Source organism: Lepisma saccharinum, chromosome 1, assembly GCF_977018435.1.
Source record: "Lepisma saccharinum chromosome 1, izLepSacc3.1, whole genome shotgun sequence".
In the NCBI taxonomy this organism is placed as follows: domain Eukaryota; kingdom Metazoa; phylum Arthropoda; class Insecta; order Zygentoma; family Lepismatidae; genus Lepisma; species Lepisma saccharinum.
The window spans coordinates 127,994,155-128,018,709 of NC_139229.1; the positions used below are offsets into that span (position 1 = coordinate 127,994,155).

The 24,555-nt window shown below is 37.3% G+C and overlaps 1 protein-coding gene across 3 annotated transcripts in view; it reads left to right on the forward strand.

Annotated features, from left to right (window-relative positions):
* Positions 1-24,555, forward strand: part of LOC146001122 (uncharacterized) — a 204,358-nt gene that overhangs the window by 41,167 nt on the left and 138,636 nt on the right. For all 3 annotated transcript variants that reach the window (XM_083138422.1, XM_083138423.1, XM_083138431.1), the window contains exon 4: positions 23,804-23,890. In XM_083138422.1, coding sequence (XP_082994548.1) covers positions 23,804-23,890 — 87 coding nt within the window. The remainder of the gene's footprint in view (positions 1-23,803; positions 23,891-24,555) is intronic.

Here is a 24,555-nt window from a genome sequence, read left to right on the forward strand (position 1 = left end):
AAAAACTCATCTTCAGGGGTTCCCTCACTTTTTCACCATTAGATGGCAGCTGCTGATAAGGGATGAGCTACGTGACCGTCCGGTCTAAGGCGTCATGCTTTGGGCTGCAGCTACGGGACGCACGCAGGTTCGAGTCTCCTGGAAGAAGCGTAATAACTTTTCTCCTTATATTTCGGCCAGTCAAACTCGCGCCCCACGAGCCGCATGTGGAGCCCAGCATCCGTTAATGCGGCCCACCTTGGCCCCACTTAACACTTTATACTTGAAATTATCTATACATTTGTAGTTATCCCGTTTTCTCTTTTCTCGTGATACAATACCAGACTCATCCAAACTTCAACACATTGACCAATTTTCCCTACACAGGTATAAATTCCATTATAGAGTAGGTGTTGTGTCAACTAAGCAAGCTGCTGGACAGGTTGCTTCTGAAGTACGAAAATATCTTGCCAGCTGGGTGAGGGCAGCGTGCATACTTTCTCTCGCCTATGAGTCTGTTTCTTGATTTTCAAGGATTTACCAGGAAGAAAAGTCAGTTTCTGTAAAAGTTTCAGAGAACCATATGGCTGCCCAAACTTCGTGGGAGTAAGAAAAGGACTATAGAAGAGGAATGTAGATTTTTCAAGTGAAATGCTTACTTTTGTTGTGAAGTGAATAGTGAAAAGCGTAGATATTTTGTACCCTGATAGTTAATTCATTCAGAAGTATTTCTTTATCACGAAATAAATTTGCCAACCTCTGTGGTGGAGTGTTTAGCACAGCCCGTTGCGACACCAGAGGTTACGGGTTCGAATCCTGGCCTGAGCATGGGTGTTCTTTCTATGTGTCTTTTCATCAATTTCATCATACCATTACTCATCCTCATCGTCACCATTAGCCAAACGTGGCAGAAAAGCAACGCTAATAAAAAAAAAATATTAAAAAAATCAGAAATACAGTTGAGGAGAGGATTGATGACTTAGTCAACTAACAATTGAAAGCGAAAATTGTTCGTATTGTTGCCTTTTCGCTCACAATATGTGAAAGTACGAACGTCTGCCAGCTAGCTCGGTTAGCTCCCTTCATTCGTGGATGCAATTCTCATCTCGATATGACAGTAAAACTACTTGAATGATTCCTCCCCGTGACACAAGGACTGATATTTTGAAGGAAGTGGAGGCCATTTTGCAAAGTTACAGTCTTCCGTTATATTAAAACTTTTTTAATAAAGTTATAATTTGTCCTTCTCAACTTCTCAGGAATACCAGGAATGGCAGAAATATTTGTCCACAGTAAAAATACTATGTGATGAATTTGGAAACAGGTTTCAAGGCTTCGTCGTGCTGACCACACGTCACCCTGTAACTGGTTGGAGTGTGAGTGAGACCGGCTCGACCTCTCCTCGAAATTCTGTCAATTTATTTTGACCAATTCACTGGGGATTTTTTAAGAGTACTTTGTAACACGTATAGTGCTCATCTCGAAGATCATACTAACGTTACTTGGACTGAAATTTCAGTTTGAAACCAATCAATCGAATCACGTCCTGGGCATGGGGTGTTCTTTCATCAATTTCATATCATCACTCATTTCCTCCCATCTTCGCGAATAGTAAGAAGTGTCAGAAAGGCAAAGTAAAATAGACCAAACAGATCAACCTCGGCCCATTATATCTGCTGTGAACTCAACGATGAGAACTGCACAAAGGGACTTGAAGATTATAAGAAAGGAAACTGTGGCAGAGCGCGCTCAGCAGTTGCCCGATGGTCTGACCATGGAAGGTTCCACGTTCCAGCCGTGGCATCAGCCTGGATATAGTGTGTGATAGTGTAAAAAAAAAAAGAGAGAGAGAGAGAGTGCGTGAGTGCATGCGTGCGTTTTCTTCATTCATCCTCCTCGTCCCTAATTGTTAAATGTGGCAGAAGCAGAAAATAAAATACAAATACAGACATGTCAAACGTGTAATTTTCAACTACGAAAATGTATAATTAGAAACATACACATTTTGTGTCCACATGAAACCACCTACAAAAAAAAGAAAATGGCGACGAGTATGCCTCTGCCTCATGATCACTGCCACTGGTATGCTATACATTTACACCTTATATAGATTGTGTTAAAGGCTGAGCTATTGTGGATGCTGTGCACTGGTCTGGCTCCCCTGGAACATCCGGTTACGCTTACGGTGCTATGGACGATAATATGAAACGGCAAAGTGGAGATTATTTTACAAGGAAATAGTGTGTCAGCTTCATAGCATATGGTTGCACAGCTCGATCGGGAACAAATTTATTGAGTCAAGTATCACTTCGTAGGTTTCCGAAGGACGTAGAGAGACGAAACCTGTGGATACAAGCAGAATGAAAAAAGGATTGGTACCCAGAAAGGATTTGTACGACTTGCACTTTGTTACAAGCATGTCGATCGCTTATCTGCGTGTGGTGAAAAGAACGGCTCTTAGTAAGGTTTCAAACCGAAGCAACACTCGACAGCAGTGGTTCACACCGAAGTGACAAACAACGCAGACCCATTTAGTCTATAAATAAGCATTTACCGTGCATGGGAAATCAAGTCTCAGGCGGCACAATACACGCCATTGAGAATCTGAGCGACAAGTGCAGCTTGTCGCGTCCCTTCGGTTCGATACATTTTGTTGATCACTGAGGATTCACTTGGAAGTTGCACTTAGATTACACACCGAAGCGACAAGCAACGGCCCCTTATTCTAAAGAAAACCATCCACCTTGCATATGAGTACAACAAACCGAGGCGACACGATGCATAGTACTGAGAAAACAGACCAGTCCAAGTGACACGTGCATTTTCTCGTGGTGAATTGGTTCGAAAGGAAGCTTTCAGACTGATGCGATACGTCTCTCTTGGAAACCAACATTAAAAAAATAAACAACACCTTCCCAATTAAAGCGACACGACAAATTGCAGGTGTCGCTTCTCGCTTTCATGTTGCTTGGACTGGGCCGTTTTATCAATACTGTGCTTTGTGGTCGAATTCTTCTGTGCGAAATCTCGATGTCGCTTCAGTCTGGAAACTCCCTTGTTGTTTGAAGTAAATTTGTGCAAGTGAAAATAGCATGTCATATCATAGGTTCTCCCGGTGAAGTTGAAAGCACACATATTTACTAGCATTTGCATGTGTCATTACTTCTGCAGATTTGTTGGCAAAGATTCACTTAAGCATACTTTATAATATAATAATATCACTAGTTTTATAGAATTCTCTTTCCCTCACTTTTCCATTTACAAAATAATTGAATATATCTAAACTTTCGTACGTTTTCAGTTCGTCGTGCATGTGCATGAGATACTTGTATGTATGCTATACAACTGGCAACCACAAAGACACGTCATGTTATAATAATCTGCTCTGCAGTTGATCATCCGACGGATTCTTGACGTCCACTCCTTCATAGTAGAACTTTAACAAATACCTTTCTTGACTATCGTCGCACAATTGATGAATACAAGCGCCCATGTCTTACTTCGTATGCCTGTGAATCTATACTGGAAACAACGGGAACTGGCCTAAACCAGAAGTTCCGGGGGCACCGGGCAAGACCTCATCAATGTTTATGTTTACATTTTTAACATGGTCCATTTGCAAGACTACACAGCCACAGCGTACTTTCAATTAGTTATTCTTACTTGATTCATTGTTACTTTCAACTGATAATCTCTACCTCCTTCTTTACTCTCAATTTGTAATCTCAACCGCACTAAGAGATATTCCACATAATTATAGCAGCCACTGTAATCAACAAAATTTATTCAATCCAAATCTTAATTGTGAAGGTCCTGACTGTTTGCCGTAGCCACTTTTCAGCCAGCAGTGAATTGAATATTTTGCCAGTGGAGAAATCTTGAAAGAAGCCGGAACCAGAATGAAATGAAACAGGTGGTGCCCTTTCGCAGTGGTCATGAAGGGGAGGGGGTGGTGAAGGCAGGGTGTAGGCATGGTGGCAAGTCTTTCCACCATGGGGGCCCACAGCCTGTGCTCTGTCCTCTGGTTTAGGACACAACAGAGAAGAATTCGTAGTTCCCTGATATGTCGCTAGGTGTCTCTGTATCGTGCCGGGGCAGAAAAACTCTTTTGATGCCAACCTTCAGGCCACTCTTAAGCAATAAATGACACCTGGTGAGTAGGAAACTTCCTTTTGGAACAGAGACCTGCCACTACCATAAACTCTTTTGGGAATCTTCCTTCCACATGCAAATCCATTCTTTTGTGATCCTTTCCATCGATAGGGTGGTAGTAAATTGCAGTGGCGGCTCATGCTACTTATTGTTAAAAGGGCTGCATTAAAATTAAAATAAAAAACTTAACTATTTGAAGGTGAACTCCATGCGGCGGTCTTTTATTCAATTATTCATTTCTACTTGTACGATTTACCATTCAGAACACCAGATTATATAACTGACTGCCAGAAAACAAATATATCTTGGAATCGATTCGAAAACTTAAACTATCACGCACTTACTGACGTGTTACATGGCCGGCCACTGTTTCTCTCGGTAATTGCATATTTATGCGTGGTGGCTGCCATCATAGTCAGAGCTTTCTATTTCTACCACTTGGCAGCACCACCGTAGCAGCTTCATATACCAGTTTGCCGCTTGTCGCAAGCGAAGTGAATTTGAAAGCTCCACACAACACAACGGGACGCAGTAAGGTAGCGGAAATATAAATATTTAATTTTTTCACTAATGGCAACAAACAAATATAATTTGTTTGGGGGGAAGGGGGTGGGTTTGCAGGACTGCAGCCCCTTCATCGGCCGCGACTGGTAACTTGCACATACCTGCTTGGACCCGGTCTAATAGACCCGTGCTTCGCCTATTGTGATGACATAATGCCATTTGGCACCACTAGGTAGTGCCCATACAGATCTTTGCATGCCACACTCCATTGAGCGATGTGCTTTGGGGTTTGTGTGTACTTTTGAGACCCAAATCATGATGGATGATCCAATTAACAGTTGCTGATGACCATCTGCCACATGTTGCTATTGCACATAGCATTGGTGGATTCTCTTTGGTCACATATTGCTGTACTTTAGAAATGCGTCTCTACTGCATTGAGGAGCTGGTTATTTTTTCTGCTGCTTTTGACCGGAAGTTGTGTCATTGGAGGGTGGATTCTTGTTACAATGGATTGCCTCATGTATTCCCTTATCTGACACTGTGAAACCTTTGCTCTTACACTGTTTTTTTAATTTGGCTAAAGCTATATCCTTCTTGGCAAATGGCTACAATGTAGCCCTCCCAAAAAGTATTCATATTCGGAGGCATGATGGTCACAGACAGCCTTGTAAGCCGGGTTTACACTTCATTAGTTCTAGTATAATGTATGTGATTATCTGCCAAAAAATCGTAAACAACTTCAAAGTTCAAATCGGGTTGACACCAGTGTTCGAGATCCTGTTTGTTAGATTGCAACACTTGAGCACCAGGCGGCACATGGGATCTCCCGCCTTCTGCTTGTGGAAAGCTGTAAGCCTTCTGGATTTTGCCTTACAAATTTCTGACCGCGAATGAGCATTCCCTACCGTATGTGGATGGAGAAGAGCAAGAAATATAGGGAGAAGAGCGGCTAAAACCCTACTTGTGTAAAACTATGGCCAGAGGCTTACAGCATCGTTGCAAACCTCATGTTTAGAAAAGGTGTTGTTCATGGATGTCTGCAGTATTTCATTCCACGAGGGAGGATTAAGCATAGTAATTTTTTCCAGGGGGTAGGGGTAAACTAGGTATATTTCCCCCATAATAAAGCTGCCTCCTCAAAAGATACAAATTCAACATTTTTCTGCAACGCTCTTACAATAATTAACATAATTTGATTTGACTGAAATGAAATTATATGTGTGAAATATATTATTTTATGGTGCATTCATTTTCCAGGAAGGGCTTCCTCCCCTTTGTAACGGTATAGTTTGTGCTTTTAAGCTGATTCTCAGCAACATACACAATATACATTACCATACATTTTTAAATCCTTGTCCCGAGGTTCAAAACTTGCAGTACCTGAAGTTCTGTGGATGCTAGTTTAGGCAATAGACACGTACTTCTTCAAATTATAGCTTAACGCCCATTTCCTTTTAGATATATATAGGTTTATTCATAATATATTTACAGAAGTTAATTCTTGGCCGTTATTCACAAAATTACATTCCGGTGTACCCTGTCCCCCCTTCCCGAAGAGAGTGTGTAGACTCGCGTATCCACTGGCTCTACGAGTAAAAAAAAAAAAGTATAACCCTCAGTACCAAAAAAGGTGGCTGAAGGTATGTGTGTTGTGTACCCGGTTTCCCACATGAAATAAACTATTGGAATAATGTGAAAAGAGCAAGTGTGAGTATTAAAAGAAAGAAAGTTAAAGTATCCGCTTATTCATATTATCAAGAAAAGTCTTCGTTTTGCCCCATAGAGAAGAGACACCTCTTTACCTCGCCGTATTGCACCTAAACATCTGAGGCCGACTGCTCCCCTGCCCTTCCCTATTTATAGGCCCCGCTAATGACCTAAACCGTTACTGGAAACTTACCGCTCCCCAAAGGCCAAGAACCCAAAAGTACAGGAATACATAGCCATACACAATTTATAACATAAAAAAAAAAAGATCCAGTAATGATCGCATCATTACACCTTGCCCCTTCTGGACATACATGGTTTCGTTTAAACTCCGTAATTATGCTACATACTACTAAATTGTTCTGCAGTCTACATATTATTAATATTAATTTGTAACAAAACATATAAATTCGAATGGTTCAACCAACAGGGTGAGTTTGACGTTATACGTGAAAAGTTTGAGAAAATTCAACAACTTCGGCCCTCTTGTGTTATATATATCCCCAACTTCCAAACTACTTTTAAAACTTGTGTGAGATTTAGCACCATTATGCTTGGGTTGGCTTCACTGGCTAACCATAAATATGCGCCAGCGAGACCCAGGTCCTGCAAGAGGAGGGGTCTCCAGCGTTCAGCATTGTCTGGTATGAATGAATCGTTGTTTCCTGCAATGGAAATTTGGGCCAGTGGTGTTTCAAGGAGGGTTTTTGTCAGGAACAGGGAATTCTGAAGCAAAAGAGTAACAGGAAGGGGAAAATGGAGAAACACCTAAAAATGAGCTAGAAACTGGAAAATTAGATATACATTAATGTGCTAAACGCTTGTTTCTGTTTTTTGCTTGTAGGAGAGTATAAACATTGGAAATATTAAGATCTCTGTTTTTCGTTTATATTTGAAATCTGCTGGTAGTAATTGAGCTAAAAAGTTCAATAACTTTTTAAAAAATTAATATGTTTAATTAAAACTGAATATTGAACCAGTTTTACAAATCTCATGTCACATTTGAACAAAATATTATTAATTACATAGTCCGTGGTTTAAACACTCTTCGAAGAACGTACGAAAAGCCTGTTTATGGTCTTTCAGGTGCTAGATTTTGTTTTACCCTACCCTAGGAAAGCACTTACATCTCCTTTCACAGAAATTTCTGGATAAATCCTTAGAATTAGCGAGCATTTGTTTTATATTTTATTTTGTTGTTCTTGTTTTACGTAATATAAGGGAATTCATTGTGTTGAGTGCGTGGTTAAAGTCTCACGGAATTTCTTTGAGACTTTCAACCATTGAAAAGCAGGCTGTCGTTTCTCGGCTGTGGTGTGATAGTGAACAAGAACTACTGCATTACGGAAGAAAATGAGTGTGATTCTGCAGTGGGGTCTAGAAATTGTTGAAGACACCGTTTTCCAGCAAGGATTTTGCTGCCAAGAAGAACTTGTGGATGTAGGTAGGCCCACCACTTCTCTAGAAGGCATGGTAACAGAAACTAAGAATAAGTGCACCGATTCTGTGATTCATGGTATGAGCTGATACTTGGTTATGCAGTTGTAAAAAGTATTCAGCACTTTTCTGTTTCTTTCTGTTTTCGTTTCTTTATCATTATTCTTCATTTTTTTAACTTTGCTTTTTTTTTATAGTTACGTTACTCATTGTGAAAGGAATAAAAGTGACGTAATTATCAGTTGAAATGTAGTAGAAAAATGTAGCAAAGAAAACACCAGGCTCAGGGATTTATCAAGAATATTTAATCTGATGTAGTGTAACTTCGTTTTTAAGGGGTGTAAGGTTAAATTTAGTGCCAAAATTAGGGAAGTGTTCTGAAAAAATAGGGGGGAGGGTCGATGTGTGTGGATAAAACACTGACCCATCCCAAAAATTAGCACAACGGTAAGTAGCCTTCATAGGCTTACACTGTTGGAAAGGTCACACTCCGCCACTGGTCACAGATATCCTTTCTCTCTGACAGCTTGTAGCTAACTGTCTGCCACTCTGTTGGCATGAACTGCAGGGTACGTACTGGGGGGGATCGCAGTGCCTCTGGCAGCGACTGAAAATTACTATCGTAAGGGTGAAACAACCTTCTGGAGTTACTTTTGATGTCTGTGGCAATAATATGCATTAATCTGATTTCCACTCGTAGAAAGTACAGTGCTCACAACTAATATTGATAACAGTATTTTGCATGATAGTTATTCTTGGTGATACCAGAGAACCGCTCTTGTTTATATAGAAATAACATAAATTAAATTGATGCAATGGGTAAAGTACTTTTAACATTTTGAGAGTTTGAATTTTGTGAACGGGATTAATTTCTACACAAAATTTGACACTTGCACATTTTAAAATTATTTATTACTTCGTTATATTTTATGTATAAATTATTTATTAACACTATATTTTTGAAGGTCATAAAATTTATTTCCACTTGAGCAGGCAATTAACTTTTCAGGTTGGTGCAAAAGTTAATCTCATTTTTGAGTTCACTTGCTAATTTACCAATATTTAATTTGGACAAATAACGTGGTTTTACATTTATGAGTGTAACGTGGTTTTACATTTATTAGTGTAGCAAGATAACTTTTTAACATTAACATACGGTGTCAGTTTAGCTAGTGCTTTTCTTCCAGTTTTGTGGGGATGAGGCAGAAGTAGTAATTGGAAGTTCCACTTTGAAAATTGTAAAATATGACTAAGACATCTGTCAAGATTATGGCCATTTTGATACAAGAATATAAAAGATTAATTTTTGTCGAGTTACTGTATTAAGTTACAGCTCTAGTGGCCGGCTGGGATAGCAGTTGCCTCAGTAACACACATCATTTAACAAACTTGGTGTATTTGTTAATACAACCAAGGTACAGCACCTTGAATAACGTAGTGTAGAAAACAACCCAAGAAACTGGTCCCCGAGATGGATGACAACATAGATGGCAGTGCGATCAGCACAGCTACTAATTTTCTTATGAAAGTAACGTGGCTTAGTTAGTTTCTGGAATATATTGTGTACATTTGTTTGTCTTGAAAGGCGGTACGTGAATTGATGGAAACAGTTATATTTGTGGAGTGATTTGCAGTCACGAAATGGCATTAATTTGGAAAGAAAAGTAAAATAAAATTAATAAATAAGTAGCATTCGTAACACAAGAAGAAACATTGCAATGTGATTCCAGACGTCAGGTGTTGGATTGTGTACTAGAGATTATTTTTCTATGTTATTAGAATATAAATAGTATCCTGAGAGAGATTTCATACCGAGGCGACAAACCACAAGTGTCGCTTGGAAGCGAGCAGTTGGTAATCAATACAGCCTTTCAAACCGTAGGAACGCAAGCTCTGACTGCACAGTTTCCTCAAGGAGATTTTAGGTCAAAGTGACACGAGACAAACGATACGGGGATTTCACACCAAAGTGACATGGGTCCTTCTATCCAAGGCAACTTTCATACCGAAGTGACACGTGACACATGTCACTTGGAAATGAGCCAATCAAGGGCAACATTTCACATCGTAGCAGCACAGGCTAGCATTTGGTTGGTGAAATCCTCAAATGTTAAGTGTTGCTTTGGTGCGCAATCTCCCTAAAGCAAGACACTCATTGCATCGCACATGCACGAACAACAAACCACGGCAACACTCTTGCAAGCTATTGAGAAAATGGCCCAGTTTGAGCAACATGTGTGGCTTATCGTGTCACCTAGATCTGCTGTTCGCATAATTAGCAGCAAATGCTTGCTAATAGACTGAAGGCACCATGTCACTTAGTTGGGAACTCCCCCTGGGCCACGTCACTTCGGTCTGAGCACCCTTCCTTTAAGGAGTTTTCAGACCGAAGTAACAAGTAGCATGCGAATACGGCATATGAATGTGTTGTTTGCTGTTTGGACGCTCATGTGCAATGAATGCTATTTTTCAGTCTGGAATTGTCTTCTCACTAGTCACATCAGTGTGAACATCCCGTGTCGCTTGTCCCATTGGCCTGAAAGTTTCCTTACACTCATGTCGATGGCACTAAGGAAGTTTTGTGGGTTTCCCCTTGTTGTTTCATGCAATCATCATTATCATCATCGCCGCGATTAGTTTGAAGTGACAGAAAGGAGACCAAAAATACAAATGCTTCAGTGTGTATATCTTGAAAACAAATGATGATAATAATAGTAAACCTAATTCAAACACAAACATTTAGTTACCAAGAGCATTTCATACATATATTTTGTCCCATATTATTAATGAAAGTAAGGATAACAGGATGTGGTCGACTGTCTAGAATGTTCGTTAATATATTTGCAACCACTGTACCTTTATCATCATAGCAATTATCACATTCATAGAAATGCTTAATGTAAATGAAACTAACGTTGCAGCGAAAACTCCATTTACTTCCATTATAAGCAGACTAATACCATGCAGCTGTACCAACACCAGCACTTTTAGCGGTATCATATTCGAGTGAAGCCAGCCAGAGAGCCCAGAACAGTGCCATTTTCCACACTACGTTATTCAAGGTGCTGTAACCAAGGTATAAACACATGCAATTTTTTTCTTCTGTAGACCTCATAGTTACTCAGAAACAGGAGGCTAAAATTTCAGAATTTTACATGGATCGGTCATTGCCAAGGCCATTGTGCTAGTCTGCAGTGCTTAACAGATAGTTATATCTCAGAGTGAAATCGACATGTCACTTTGATTGTTTTCTAAAGTTCATAAATATATGTATGTAAAAAGTTGTTAAAAAAATTCCTTTGTTTTGTGTATAATGTTCATTTTTTTTCAACATCTTGACCAGGGCTCGAAAAATTCCGGTCGCCATGGTGACTAAAAATTTCAGCCTGGCGACTGTGATCTTTTACTGTAATATGTACAAAATTTTGATGATTCTAAGTTAAAATTGCAGTACAGTGTAAGTTAGAAAATGATTTTTTTTTTTATCAACGTTGTGAACATTCCATAGAGTCAGTAACAATTTCTTACCCTTTGTCCCCCATTTCCTGCTTTCTCAAATAATTTAGCGATGTTTTGAATACTGTGATGCTCAGCATCTTATTCAGTGTGTTTCAAAAGTCGCAAAACCCAATCTTTGGAAATGTATATCATGAAAACCGTACGATATATTTACACCGGGTTTTCTGCCTTATGAAGCCTCATCCATTGAGATATTTTTCAATGCTTAAAATTATCAGTTCACTCCATACAGAAAGTTATATAAATTAATAACTGACGGAAAGCAGCATTCAGTTTTTTCCAGAAATGAACTTCTGAGTAAGATAAATATATAAGAAATTATCGAAGGGTCATAATTAGACATTTGATGACTGATGCCATGTCAGTCTGTCATTTGTGACCAATATTGGTCAAGTGTAACATTTGATGAATTTTTGACTGGCGATTTTATGGGTTGAGTGAAAAGTTCCATTTTTGGGACATATATCCGTATATGTCAACACTAGCAGGTTGAAATTATGCAACATGTTGCATGCAACATGTGTCATGAGTATTTTGGCTATACATTTACATGAAAAATCGTAAATCAAGATTTTGTGCTGAAATTGGACTCTTCAGAGAATCCTAGGCTACCCCTGGCTCACTTTCACCGCTACTGTGCCTGTTTTTAAAATTGATTCAGCATGGCGTATTCATTGGAGCAGGGTGCGTGCATAGCTGAAAAGTATTTTACTACTCATTCTTACACTCATGTGCAAGAGGTTTTCCAATAAAAATGCCCTGCTTCTGCCGTACCTCACAAAGCAACTGTTTTACAACCAGTCAAACACCAACAAATCATCCCACAAATCGTTTGAGTTATTTATTTTTTGAAAATCAGTTCTCAGATGTTTTCAGCAAATTAACAATGTTTTTTTAAAATAATGTAATTGCTTTTATTTAGATAAATGTTACCATAAATTTATGAACCCAGTGATAGCCTACAGGATTAGTTTGGTGAAGAAAACCCGGTGTAAATATCTCTTACGATTTTCATGATATATATTTGCAAAGTTTGGATTGTGCAACTTTTGGAACATACTGTACGTAGTATGCACAATTGCTAGTAGGTGGTTTCCTGGTGCCTGATTTTCAGAGCTGGCGCCTAGCTTTGAAGAAAATTTTTCTAGTACTGGTCTTGACGTTACCAAATTACATTATCAGTAAAAGGCAGAGCAGTTACCATGCCATTTTTTTTTTCAAACTGAAGCTTAAAGTATGTTCTAAAAGGATGTAAAATAAAATTTGTGGCATTTGCGCAGTGCATCTATTAATAAACCTTCATTTGAACGGTATAACACACACGACAACTGCTGGAAAAGTTTCTGCAATCAATATGAAAAAAGATGTGAAATTCTGGGAATGGCTTTATTGTTTTTCAAAGTATTCACCCTTGAGATCGATACACTTTTGCATACGCTCAAACCAATTTTGAAAGCATTTTTTCCACTCTGAAGCGGATACCTCAGAAACTGCTATTAGGAATATGTCAACAGCTGCTTCAGGTGACACAAATTGCTCAACACTCATCTTATTTTTCATGTGTGGGAACAAAAAGAAGTCATTAGGTGATACATCAGGTGAATACGGGCAGTGAGTCATTAATTCGACATTTTTACTGGGCACAAAATCAACAGTTTGGTGTGCTGAGTGGGAACTGGCATTGTCGTGGTGAAGAATAATGCGATGATTTAAGTTTGTTTTATGCAATTCATTGATGAAGTTGGGCAAACAAATTGTTGTATACCACTCAGCATTTACAGTCCTTCGATCTTCTAAATCTATTGTTGCCACATGTCCGGTATACCCGAAGAAACAAGCAATCTTTTGCTTGGCAGCACTACTCGAACAAACAACTTTTGTTGGTTACAGCTCACTTTGAAACACCCAAACAGTGGATTGCTGTTTAGTTTCAGGTTCATATGAATAGATCCAAGTTTCGTCCCCTGTAACAATGTAGTACACCAAATTTGACTTGCCTCGGTTGAATACAGTTAAATGTAATCTCTGTTTGATGTAAGTTTCATTATGGGATGGCTTTGGGAACAGGATTTTGAAAAAATCTGACATAGTATATTCTACGTTCAGCGAAACACTTTACAGTCTAGTAAAAATAACGTCGTCTGGGGAACTAATTGCAACAGAAATTAAACCAACTGCCTCTACAGTAAAAAATGTGACGAATCCGATTTTGGAGAGTTTACCACTGATGAAAGTTGGTTTCTGGCATTAATAACTGCAAATATGTAATAAAGTATGTAATTTAAGTCATAAGATGCTGGACCAAATTCAAAGCTGATCATTTTCTCTAGAGAATGTTTTTTTGTTTTGTACCCCTACACCTTCGGGGAAAAGGGCTATAACTCCTTTTATTATTTCATTTTTACATGCAGCATCCATAAGGCCTATTCTAGGAGTGAAATTCCAGAAATTGTCTGTAACCTGACAACACTGTACATTCTTATTCATATATCTCCTTATTACTTTTTCCTCGCAAGAAATATCAGTCTGTTTTCAACAAACCTCCACTAAATGAATCATATATCTCCTTATTACTTTTTCCTCGCAAGAAATATCAGTCTGTTTTCAACAAACCTCCACTAAATGAATCATATATCTCCTTATTACTTTTTCCTCGCAAGAAATATCAGTCTGTTTTCAACAAACCTCCACTAAATGAATCATATATCTCCTTATTACTTTTTCCTCGCAAGAAATATCAGTCTGTTTTCAACAAACCTCCACTAAATGAATCATATATCTCCTTATTACTTTTTCCTCGCAAGAAATATCAGTCTGTTTTCAACAAACCTCCACTAAATGAATCATATATCTCCTTATTACTTTTTCCTCGCAAGAAATATCAGTCTGTTTTCAACAAACCTCCACTAAATGAAAGAAAAGGTCACTATTTCATCTCTCTATGACAATTAATTCTCAAGCTGCGAATTTTTTTTTTTTTTTGTACTTCGCACCAAGTTGGAAAAGTGCATGCTTGAAAAGTTCCCATCTGGATAGGGTTTACTGGCACTTGAGGCTTCCATGTACTAGAAGTTAAGAAACCTATTTTTCTTGATATCTTAATTTGTTGTTAGAATCTCCTAATATGAGATGCACACGTTTATAGTAAAATACATTTTTTATATTATTTGCACCATTAAAATTTCAAACACAGAATTCACCAAAATACTAATTTCATTTTACATATCGGTCAATCTCGAAATTTCTTTTTCAGGCACCTCTCATACCGCTTTGTACTGTAAATATCAAATTTCTATTAGCCCCCCCCCCCCCACCAGAGATATAGGGGCTCAGAGTTTGAAAGAAATGAAAAACTAACATTTTCAAAGAGCCATACCTAAAAGAGGAAACCATTAGCAGAGCTCAAATACTTTCTGCCCAAAGTTTGGATGTATATGTTTCATCTAAAAATATTAAAACTTGGATGTGACATTACTTCCCTTCGAAAGAAAATCCTAAGCTTTGATTTTTCTTCAAAATTGAATATAATTTTTGGCCTTAAATTTCAGCTTTTTCATTGGAGGAGATGAAAAACTACAGAACATAAAATAAAGCTTGAAATGTACTGAAAACAATGTTTTGCACCACAGCTTTCTATCACTTTTCTTAGCTGAGTTGCCATAATTATCACAACTGTCTGCAAAGGCCAAAAATGCCTGAAGTCGTGAAACATAAAATGGCCACCGTTTTTAAACTAAGTCAAGTTTTAGAAAAATAATGCCTGCTTTGAACTACCCCTCCCCTGCATAGGGGTTAGAACAACAAAAATATTGAAAATTTTATAAATGGTCAAGCCCAGTGCTGGGCCATATGGTATGGACGGACCCATATGCATTCAGGACAGAAACTCTGGTCTCATATTAGTGGTAATTTGTGAGTGTTTTAGGGGCCATTTTTAAAAAATATAACTGTGTGCCAGTGGAAACAATGGTTCATACATTGCATATTTTTATTATGAACAGAGTGTTGTTACCTTTCTGATTTTTTAATATTGAACATGTATTGATTATTCTGTGTAACAATTTTCAATGTGGTAAAACCTGGGATACCCTATTATTAAACAATTACTCAAAGTGGAGTATTTTTTTCATCACAACATATTACTTTCCTTATAGATTTTTCTACTGCAACAATACCTAGATCACCACAATATTCTACATAGTTTCTGAGATATGGCATATCTTGTCATATGGTGCATTCTTTCGTAAATTTCTAAGTTTCAAGATATTTGGACAAATCTGATATTACATATTTGTCATGTTGGACCAAGTATCTTTTAAAAAAAATGAAAACAAATCCATGACTATGAAGCAACTTTTTGTCTTTCAATTGGGTGATTTCACATGGAATGACCCATATGCAATTGAGGTACCCTCATTGCAGAATATTCCCAGGCCACATACAGTTAATGTGACTGTGCAAAGTCTAGAAAAGTTCAATTTAGATACCTGTAGCACCCTTCTTACAGTTTAGACCTTTTACCATGTGACTTACATGTGTTTGGTGGACTAAACGGGAAGCTGACAGGTCACAGATTTGCTTCGGATATGGGTTGCACAGGAGGTAGTCACAGAAACCGCAGGTTTCATCTGTCGCAACAATTCGGTGGGAACGTTAGGAATCCATTGTACACACTGTACCATGACTAACGGTTAACTTCGAGGCAGTTTAACAATAATATGATGTTGACATATTGGATCAGTGCATCAACATGTGCATTTATGTGTGGTGGTAAGACCAGTCCACATGCTACTTTTTTCAAGTATGTTTTGCTTCCGCAGTTCAAAACTGTGCATGCAACACAAGCGTGTGGACATGAAGACTGTGCAAATTTTAGAACTGTGCAGATACGAAAAATGCTCTCCGAAGACTTGAGACCAAGAGCATAGGTGTGTGCACAGTTCTCAAAGGACTCTGCAGGCAAGTCTGTGGGTGTGGATGCCCCCCTCCATCTTTCGTGCACCTGTTGCTCAGTTTTGCTTCGACCCTAGTGCTGAAACACTATTAACGGAGTTGGGAAATTTTCTTTCTTTTTTTCTTGATCTTCATCAGTGTTCACGTGAGCTTTTAACAAAGTTCATTGAACTTTTTAAGAGCTTGCCGTGTTTGTGGTGATTAAAATCAAAGGACTACAGTGACTATGACAAAGAGAATGAGGCCTCTCAGAGCTTAGTACAAAAATACAAAGAGGTTGACACGGCAGCGAACAGAGACAGAGTAGGAAGAAGAAAAATAATTTTATGACAACTGTTTGCCAAAAATGAGTTGGCCAAAGTGAGCAAATCAGTTCGTTCTAGCTCCGAGGATGATGTTATGTATCTTCATTTATTTGGAGCTTCCCCAATGGCACAGTGGTAGGCTCGTCACCTTGTAATCAAGGGATCCCAGGTTCGATTACCGGTGGAGACTATTAGTTGTTCGGATTCCACTTTAAACTGTGTCTAGTCCCGATTAGCCTTACTGTGCATCAATCAATCAATGATTTATTTAGATTTTTGACTGATCTAGAAACTCCGAGAGAGTCTACAAATTCCATGAATGATGAGTTTGCTATATCTTCTGATGAAGTGGGACAAGAAATAAGGCAAATAGAAGTTGTACATTGTCATTTCATCAGTATTATAAGTATATAATATACTGGGTGATTTTTTTAACCTGAATCATTTGAATATCTTGAAAAAAATCATCCTACAAAAAAATGTTCGAAATAAAAAGTTGATAGTTTGGAGGGGGAAGTTTAGTGGTGCAACAAAGTAACACCCCTCCCCCTCTTGTAGGTGGGGGCAGGGGGAAACTTTGAAATTTTAAATAGAAACCCCTATTTTTTATTAGAGATTCGGATTTTAAGGAAAAAAATACATAAGTTTTGTCTGAAACATTTTTTTTTCGATTTTTGATAGATGGCGCTATAATCGACAAATTTTCATTTCTTGAATGTTTACACTTTAAAACCAATGTATTTCATTTCGCAATTCATTTAAATTAAAAAAATAAAACATTTTTGTTCCAGGACTTGAAATTGTTGTAAAACAAATTCCTTTGTTTAGGTTTAACACTTCCTTCAGTAGTAAATTGATTGACTGTACGTTGAAACGAAGCGAAAGAACGCACCCTGCCTGGAAAACGCTCAGCATAAACAACAACAGCTTGACGGAGATTCCTGCCAGATTCTTCATACACAAGAACCATTTCAATTTTCTATTCTACAGTTAATACATCCATTGATATTAAAAAGTATCAACAGCTTAGTCAAATTAATCGCTCCGAGCATTCTTGTGATCCAAAAAACAATGAAAAACAAACAATGATTTAACAGGAAAAGTCTAAAAAGGAACTGTTTCTTGAAATTGTTTTTTTTTTTTTTTTCTGTTGTAGCTTTTTTAAGCATCTTTCACACAACAATAAAAAAAATAAACAAATATTGAATCTAACTTTTAAATGTTGTAAATAGGCGAATTACCAGCTTACAAGAATTAGTACAAAGTTCATGCACGAGAATGTTTTATTTTTGAATTTAAATGAATTGCCAAATGAAATACATTGGTTTTAAAGTGTAAACATTCAAGAAATGAAAATTTGTCGATTATAGCGCCATCTATCAAAAATCGAAAAAAATGTTTCAGACAAAACTTATGTATTTTTTTCCGTAAAATCCGAATCTGTAATAAAAAATAGGGGTTTCTATTTGAAATTTCAAAGTTGCCCCCCGCCCCACCTACAAGAGGGGGAGGGGGTGTTCTTTTGTTGCACCACTAAACTTCCCCCTCCAAACGAACATTTTTTTGTAGGATGATTTTTTCTCAAGATATTCAATTGATTCAGGTTAAAAAAATCACCCGTTATATGTAGTATAACTCTGTTGCCGTATAAACAAGGGACCTCAAGTTCAATCTTCGTAGGAACACATTAAACAGTGGCTCAAATTCCACTTTAAATTGTAGGTCCAGCGCCGAATAACCTATCTTAGTGTCCGTGGCAGAGTGGTCAACACATTTCACTATGATGCCAGAGGTCCTGGGTTCGGCCATTCATTTTCATCTTCACAATTACAGCCAAATGTGGCAGAAAAGCAAAGTAAAATAAACCAAGCCACAAATTGTAACATGCTGGTATTTTTTTCAACCCTACAGAAAGTGTGTTTTAATATTATATTTAGTAACTTTAATCCTTCTTCAGAACCTTGTATGTAGGTTTACATGTTTCAGGAATGATTTTACTTAGTGCTTGCTTGGACATGAGGATTGTGAACTCAAGGTCTTTGTAACTTCTGCCAGTTGCTAGAAATCGCAATGTTGGGGTCAGCCTCTCGTGTGGTGAGATATCTTTTCTCATTCAAGTGCATTGTTTCGTGATATATGGAGTTACTAATTCCAGTAAATGATTGTATGTTTCAATATCCATTCATAAGTAATTTCGCCAGTCGTCAGGTTCACCACGCAATTCATAAAGTAACATGAGACAATTGGTGCCTTTTCAGTAGCCAGTGTCTGAAGCATCTTGAAAGTCCTGTGCTCTTAAAATGTTTAATTTGCCTTCTTTTTGCAAGACAAACTGCAAAAATTGACCAGAGTAACACTTCCTTCATGATGGACTGCACAGCACTGAATAGGAAAAAAATGTGTAGCAAGATGTAGCATGTGGATACACCAGAACTGCATCTTGCACATTGTGCTATGATGACAGGGGTCCCAGGTTTGAATCCCGACCTGAGCATGGATGTTTGTGAGTGTCCATTCATCAATTTAATCCTATCATATCACTCATCCCCATCTTCGCAAATTAGCCAAAAGTGGCACAAAAAGCTAAGTGAAATAAAGCAAATCAATCAATCAATAACTGCCAAATTTTGGAGGCATGTGTTGACAAAATTTTGACCTGCTAGTGTTGCTAGCTAAGGTAATATGCCCCTAATGTGGCACGTTTCACTTAAGCCATATAAAGGGTGTTCCATTAAGACGGATCAAAATTAGCAGTAAATAAAATGGTGTTATTGGTGAAACTTTATTGATTTCACTTTTGGATCATGTTATTAGAAGCATGACAATTATGTGTGAAAAACAATATCGGCCAAATGTCCTCCAAGGCTTCGGCGGCACACGTCCACTCGAATGTCACAATTTTTGATGACGTCTCTGCATAGTTGCTCGTCGATCTCACCAATATGCCTTATTATCTCATCCTTCAGCTGTTGAATTGTTATTGGCTTGTAGGCATAGACCTTACTTTTGAGATAACCCCAAAGGAAGAAATCTAATGGGGTTAAGTTGCACGATTGTGGTGGCCAATTGACATCGCTGTTTCGAGAGATGATGCGACCTATGAACTTCTCATTTGGAACCACAAATCTTCGACATCCATAGCATTCAATTCAGGCCATAAAAAGTTGGTTATCATGTCACGGTATCGCTCGCCTGTGACCATTACAGAATTCCCGGCATCATTTTCGAATAAATACGGGCCAATGATTCCGCTAGCAAAAAATGCTCACCAAACAGTGACCTTTTGTGGATGCAGTAGCTTTTCAACAATGCTTCTTGGATTTTCATCAGCCCAAATGCGACAATTCTGCTTATTAACGAACCCACCAAGATGAAAATGGGCTTCATCACTAAAGATGATTTTTTGCGAAAAATCATCATCGGCTTGTTTTTGCTCGTGCATCCAATTGACGAATGTACAGTGCTTCAAATGGTCAGCAGGCTTCAATTCTTTGTCAAAATTCGATGTAGCGTTGTTGTGGAGAGGTTCAATTCCTGCGCACAATGACGAATAGAGGTGTCTGGATTCGTGGCCACATTCTCGCGCACTGCAGGAATATTTTCAGCTGAACGGCGTAAACGAGCACGCATTGGCATTTTCACATCTGCCACTGACCCAGTTTGTTTGAATTTATGAACAATTTTGCCAATTGCACTCTCAGTTGGTCGATTATGTTCACCAAAAAAATCGCGAAGTGCCCGAAATGCATTTCTGTTTGAACGTCCATTTTCGTAATATGCTTCAATAACTTTAACACGTTGCTCGATTGTTAATCTTTCCATGGTTGCAATTGGCAAAGGCTGAAGTTGTTAAAATCTGAAAGAAAAAGAAGAAAAAACATTAAACACTTAACCTTATTTCACATTTCAAATCGTTCCAATTTAATGGAACACCCTTTAATAGCTTGTCCCAAACCCATCAAATGCTGCACACAAGGTGGAATAATCATGATTTGATTTAAATCGATTTTATTATTTTTAAAACACATGCTTAAATTGCTTGTATTGTTTTTTGCACCATACATAGAGATACATGTTTTTTATAGAAATACTTTTTCTGGTAAACGAACCTGTAAAATGTTTGAACAGTTTGATTAAAGCAAATAAAAAATTACATGATAATATACATTTTTCTGTTTCTGATACTGATTATAAACTTACTGCGGAAATGTATGATTAGTGGCTTAATGAAACTATAAAAAAGTTTCAGTAACTTTTCTTAGTGAAAATAGAACATTCTGGATGTACTATATAATTGCAACTTAAAATATTTTTTATAGTCTTTGTCTTTGGAGCTGAATTTTGTCCATGTTTTAAATGATAGTTTTCAAAATATCAGCTGCCATGTTTATTTACAGTTTAACATGATTAGTATTTTGTGTATTATTCTCTGCTATTTTTGCTTATAACAATTATTGAATTTTAAATCAAGAGAGATTCAAGTGTGTTTACAGTATCATATTAAATTTCTTTTCATATGAGCTTCACCCCATCATTACATATATTTTGTTTCCTTTTTTAGAGCCTAATAGATACCATTAAATGATCATGAGATTAATGTACTTTCACCAAAAGTGATTCTGATATCTACAAAATCCTTAAGTACATGATTTGATAAATTATTTATTTAAGGTGATTTAAATCGTGATTAAAATCAATCCATCTTAGCTGCACATGACCTATATTGGTCACAGATAATGGAGTAACATTGCATTGGTCATCAGACATCAAATAATGGTCCTTCTGAGTGTGTATCTTCTATGGTAGTCATACACTATGAGGCCCAGTGGCGTACGCAAGGGGGGGGGGGGGTACGGGGTTTAAACGCCCCCTTGAGCTTGTGAAATATTATGAAAAATGCTGTGGGGAAAAATATTAAATGGCCAATTTATCACAGAAAAAGATCTGGGACAATACTATTACTATTATTACTACTACTACTACTACTACTAATAATAATTTGAATTATTATTTCCATGCAGCACGGAGAAAAGCACAGCATTCCAAACACACTCGTCTTTCAGAGTGAATGGCTTGAAAATTAACACTAATTCTTGAAAGTAAAATATGAAGGCAACTATGATTTAAAAGAGAGAAAAGTTGTTTTGTATCTCAGTTGCAACAATCTTCAATACACTGGCGTACACAGGATTTTATTTTTCGGGCTGGAATAGTAAATATGGAAAGCACATGGTTTCGTTTTGGACGGCAGGACGCATAATAAAATATTTCGTATTTTTTGAGCTTTTCAATCTATTAAAATTGTATTCAAAGATAAAAAATGGTAATCGGGACTCACTTTAAATTAGGTTTTGCATTTACACATTTTGATTTTTTAAAGTTCTTAAGGGATTTTTATTTGAAAATTTTGATTTTCTCAAAATTTTGGTACCGGCAGTAACCCCATCAGCCATCCCTCTGCGTACGCCAGTGTTCAATGAACATGTATTTTTTTTGTGTGAACAATGAGAATGAACTAAAGAATGTTCTTGGTTCGTTGTAAGCGGCTAATGTATAGACAATTGCTAGCCGGAGAAGAATAAAGTCACCAGTCCACCTTCCCATTGTTTACCGCAGCACGTTTGAATGTCTCTCTTTAAAATGTCTCACCTTGTTGACTAGACAATTATTCAAACGACAGTATGCTTAATATTGCAAAATGTTTTGTTGGTAAGAACAGCGAGACAATCCAGATGTGAATGATCGGGAACATTTATGCGGGGAAGAAGCAGGAAAATTCCAACGTATTCTAGGAATCGAACCCGGATCTCCCGCGTGGTTGTCAGATGCTCTACCGACCAGACCATCGCAGCTCCTTGGATGAGTTCCATACCTTGATTATTTCAATTTATTTTAATATATTTTCTTGTTTTTATGGATTTTCTTCACACTTAAAATGTCTCACCTCGTTGACCACACAATTATTTCGTAACAAAGATACAAAGAAATGCTCCCAGAATTTCATGAAAATCGAATGACTAGAAAGTAATTTCGTCCTATTGCTTTCATAAATACTATATTTATGTAGATCTCTACTACTTATTAGAAGTTTTAGTGGTATTAGTAGGATTATTATTAGTAATTTAGCTAATTAATTAATTATAAGTATTATTAATTAATTACGAGTATTATTATTTAATTAAAGTATAAAAAACAATGGTAATGTAAATTTGGAGAAAGTTTTAGAAATAACCCCCCCCCCCCCTTGATAAAATCCTACGTATGCTACTGATGAGGCCTACATATATGTTTAAACTATGATATCTTCAGGGTGGTCACTCTAGGGCAGAATTCACACAGAATTCCTGGAATTCAAGGAATTCCCGGTGAGTAGCCACCCTGATCTTTCAATTGATTTAAGATGTGAACATGTACAAACATACACAAACAATTTAGTTCTAAGACAAATTTCAAATTGGTGCATCTATTTGTATTTTCATGCCAACAGTTGTAACATTCAATATCCATTGATTGTTTGGAAATTACTACAGGTAAACAAAAATGGATTTAGAGAGATACCAGGTTCTAGGCATGGTAGTAATAAGATTGAGTCCAATGTTAATGAGCAAGTCTTCCCCTAGTTGAATGGTTTCATCCAGTCACTTGGTAATCTGTGTGAATCACACAATAACCCCACAAGGATGCATTTTGCACATTGTTCTGTTGCGAGGTACAGCAAATCCTGCATTACTGCATGTTAAACAAAAACCTGTGTTGCAATGGATGCTGAACTGGTGTGGTTATATTTTTGTTTGCTGAATGTATTTCACAACATGAAGTGTATCATCACATGTCTGCAATACAAGGGGTACACAAATTGTATGACACATTTAAATTATTAACAAATTAGAAACTAATGAAGATACAAATAAACTTGTGGCAATGATAGCTAGATAAACTCAAAGTTTTATGTTCTGTATCAGTACACTTCTACATGTGCTCCTTTTGTTCTTACCTTTGCCTAAAATCAATGTTTACCCATACCTACTCATTTCAAAGGGTTTTTTTTACCTGAAAATACAGAAATCTGTGTGAATATGTGTTTTTTCTAGAAAGCCATGAAGTAATAGATAATAGTTATATTAATATTTAAAATATGTTGATATAGTTTTATTAATATGTAAAATATGTTGATATCTAGTAAGAGTAATTGTAAGTTTTGTGTGGCGAAAAATTTTTCCTTATTGGTGATTTTTTTCTTACAGTTTAATGACAAAGTTTTCAAAGAAGTTGGTGAGCAAGTGCATATACATACAGATATTGAGGGCAACAGAATGCGACCTTCTAGATTTGTAAGTATATAATTTTATTTGCATGCAAACTTTTCATTAATATAAAAGTAACTGTCATGTAATACTAAAATCCTATAATGTACTTGTAGAAGTTAGAAAAAAAAATGTCAGTGTTTCGACCCAATACACCAAGGGATTTCATTCGAACAGTTTTTTTAAGGTTAAAAACATAAGGTGAAGGGGAACTGATGTGGGCAGCTGACAAGCGGCAACTCACACTCACTCACTCTCACTCTCTCTCTCTCTCTCTCTCTCTCTCTCTCTCTCTCTCTCTCTCTCTCTCTCTCTCTCTCTCTCTCTCTCTCTCTCTCTCTCTCTCTCTCACACACACACACACACACACACACACACACACACTCTCACTTTCGCTCTCTCTCTCTTATTAACAACAAGACTTTGCATAATTTTGATGACACATAGGTTGTACCTGTGCACTCAGTATTTAAGAATGAGTGATCCAATCCCATATTTCTATGGTTTGGTCATGAAAAATGTCGTATGAACAAAAAAATAAATGCATACACCCTTGCCTCTTTTGAACAAAATTGGAAGAAAATGCCATCAGTCAATACTTCCATCAAAACATTTTTAATTTTGAAGAAATGTAGAAATTTCAGTGAAAAATACAGGCTCGACCAGGACTTGAACTTGAATGTCTGGCATAT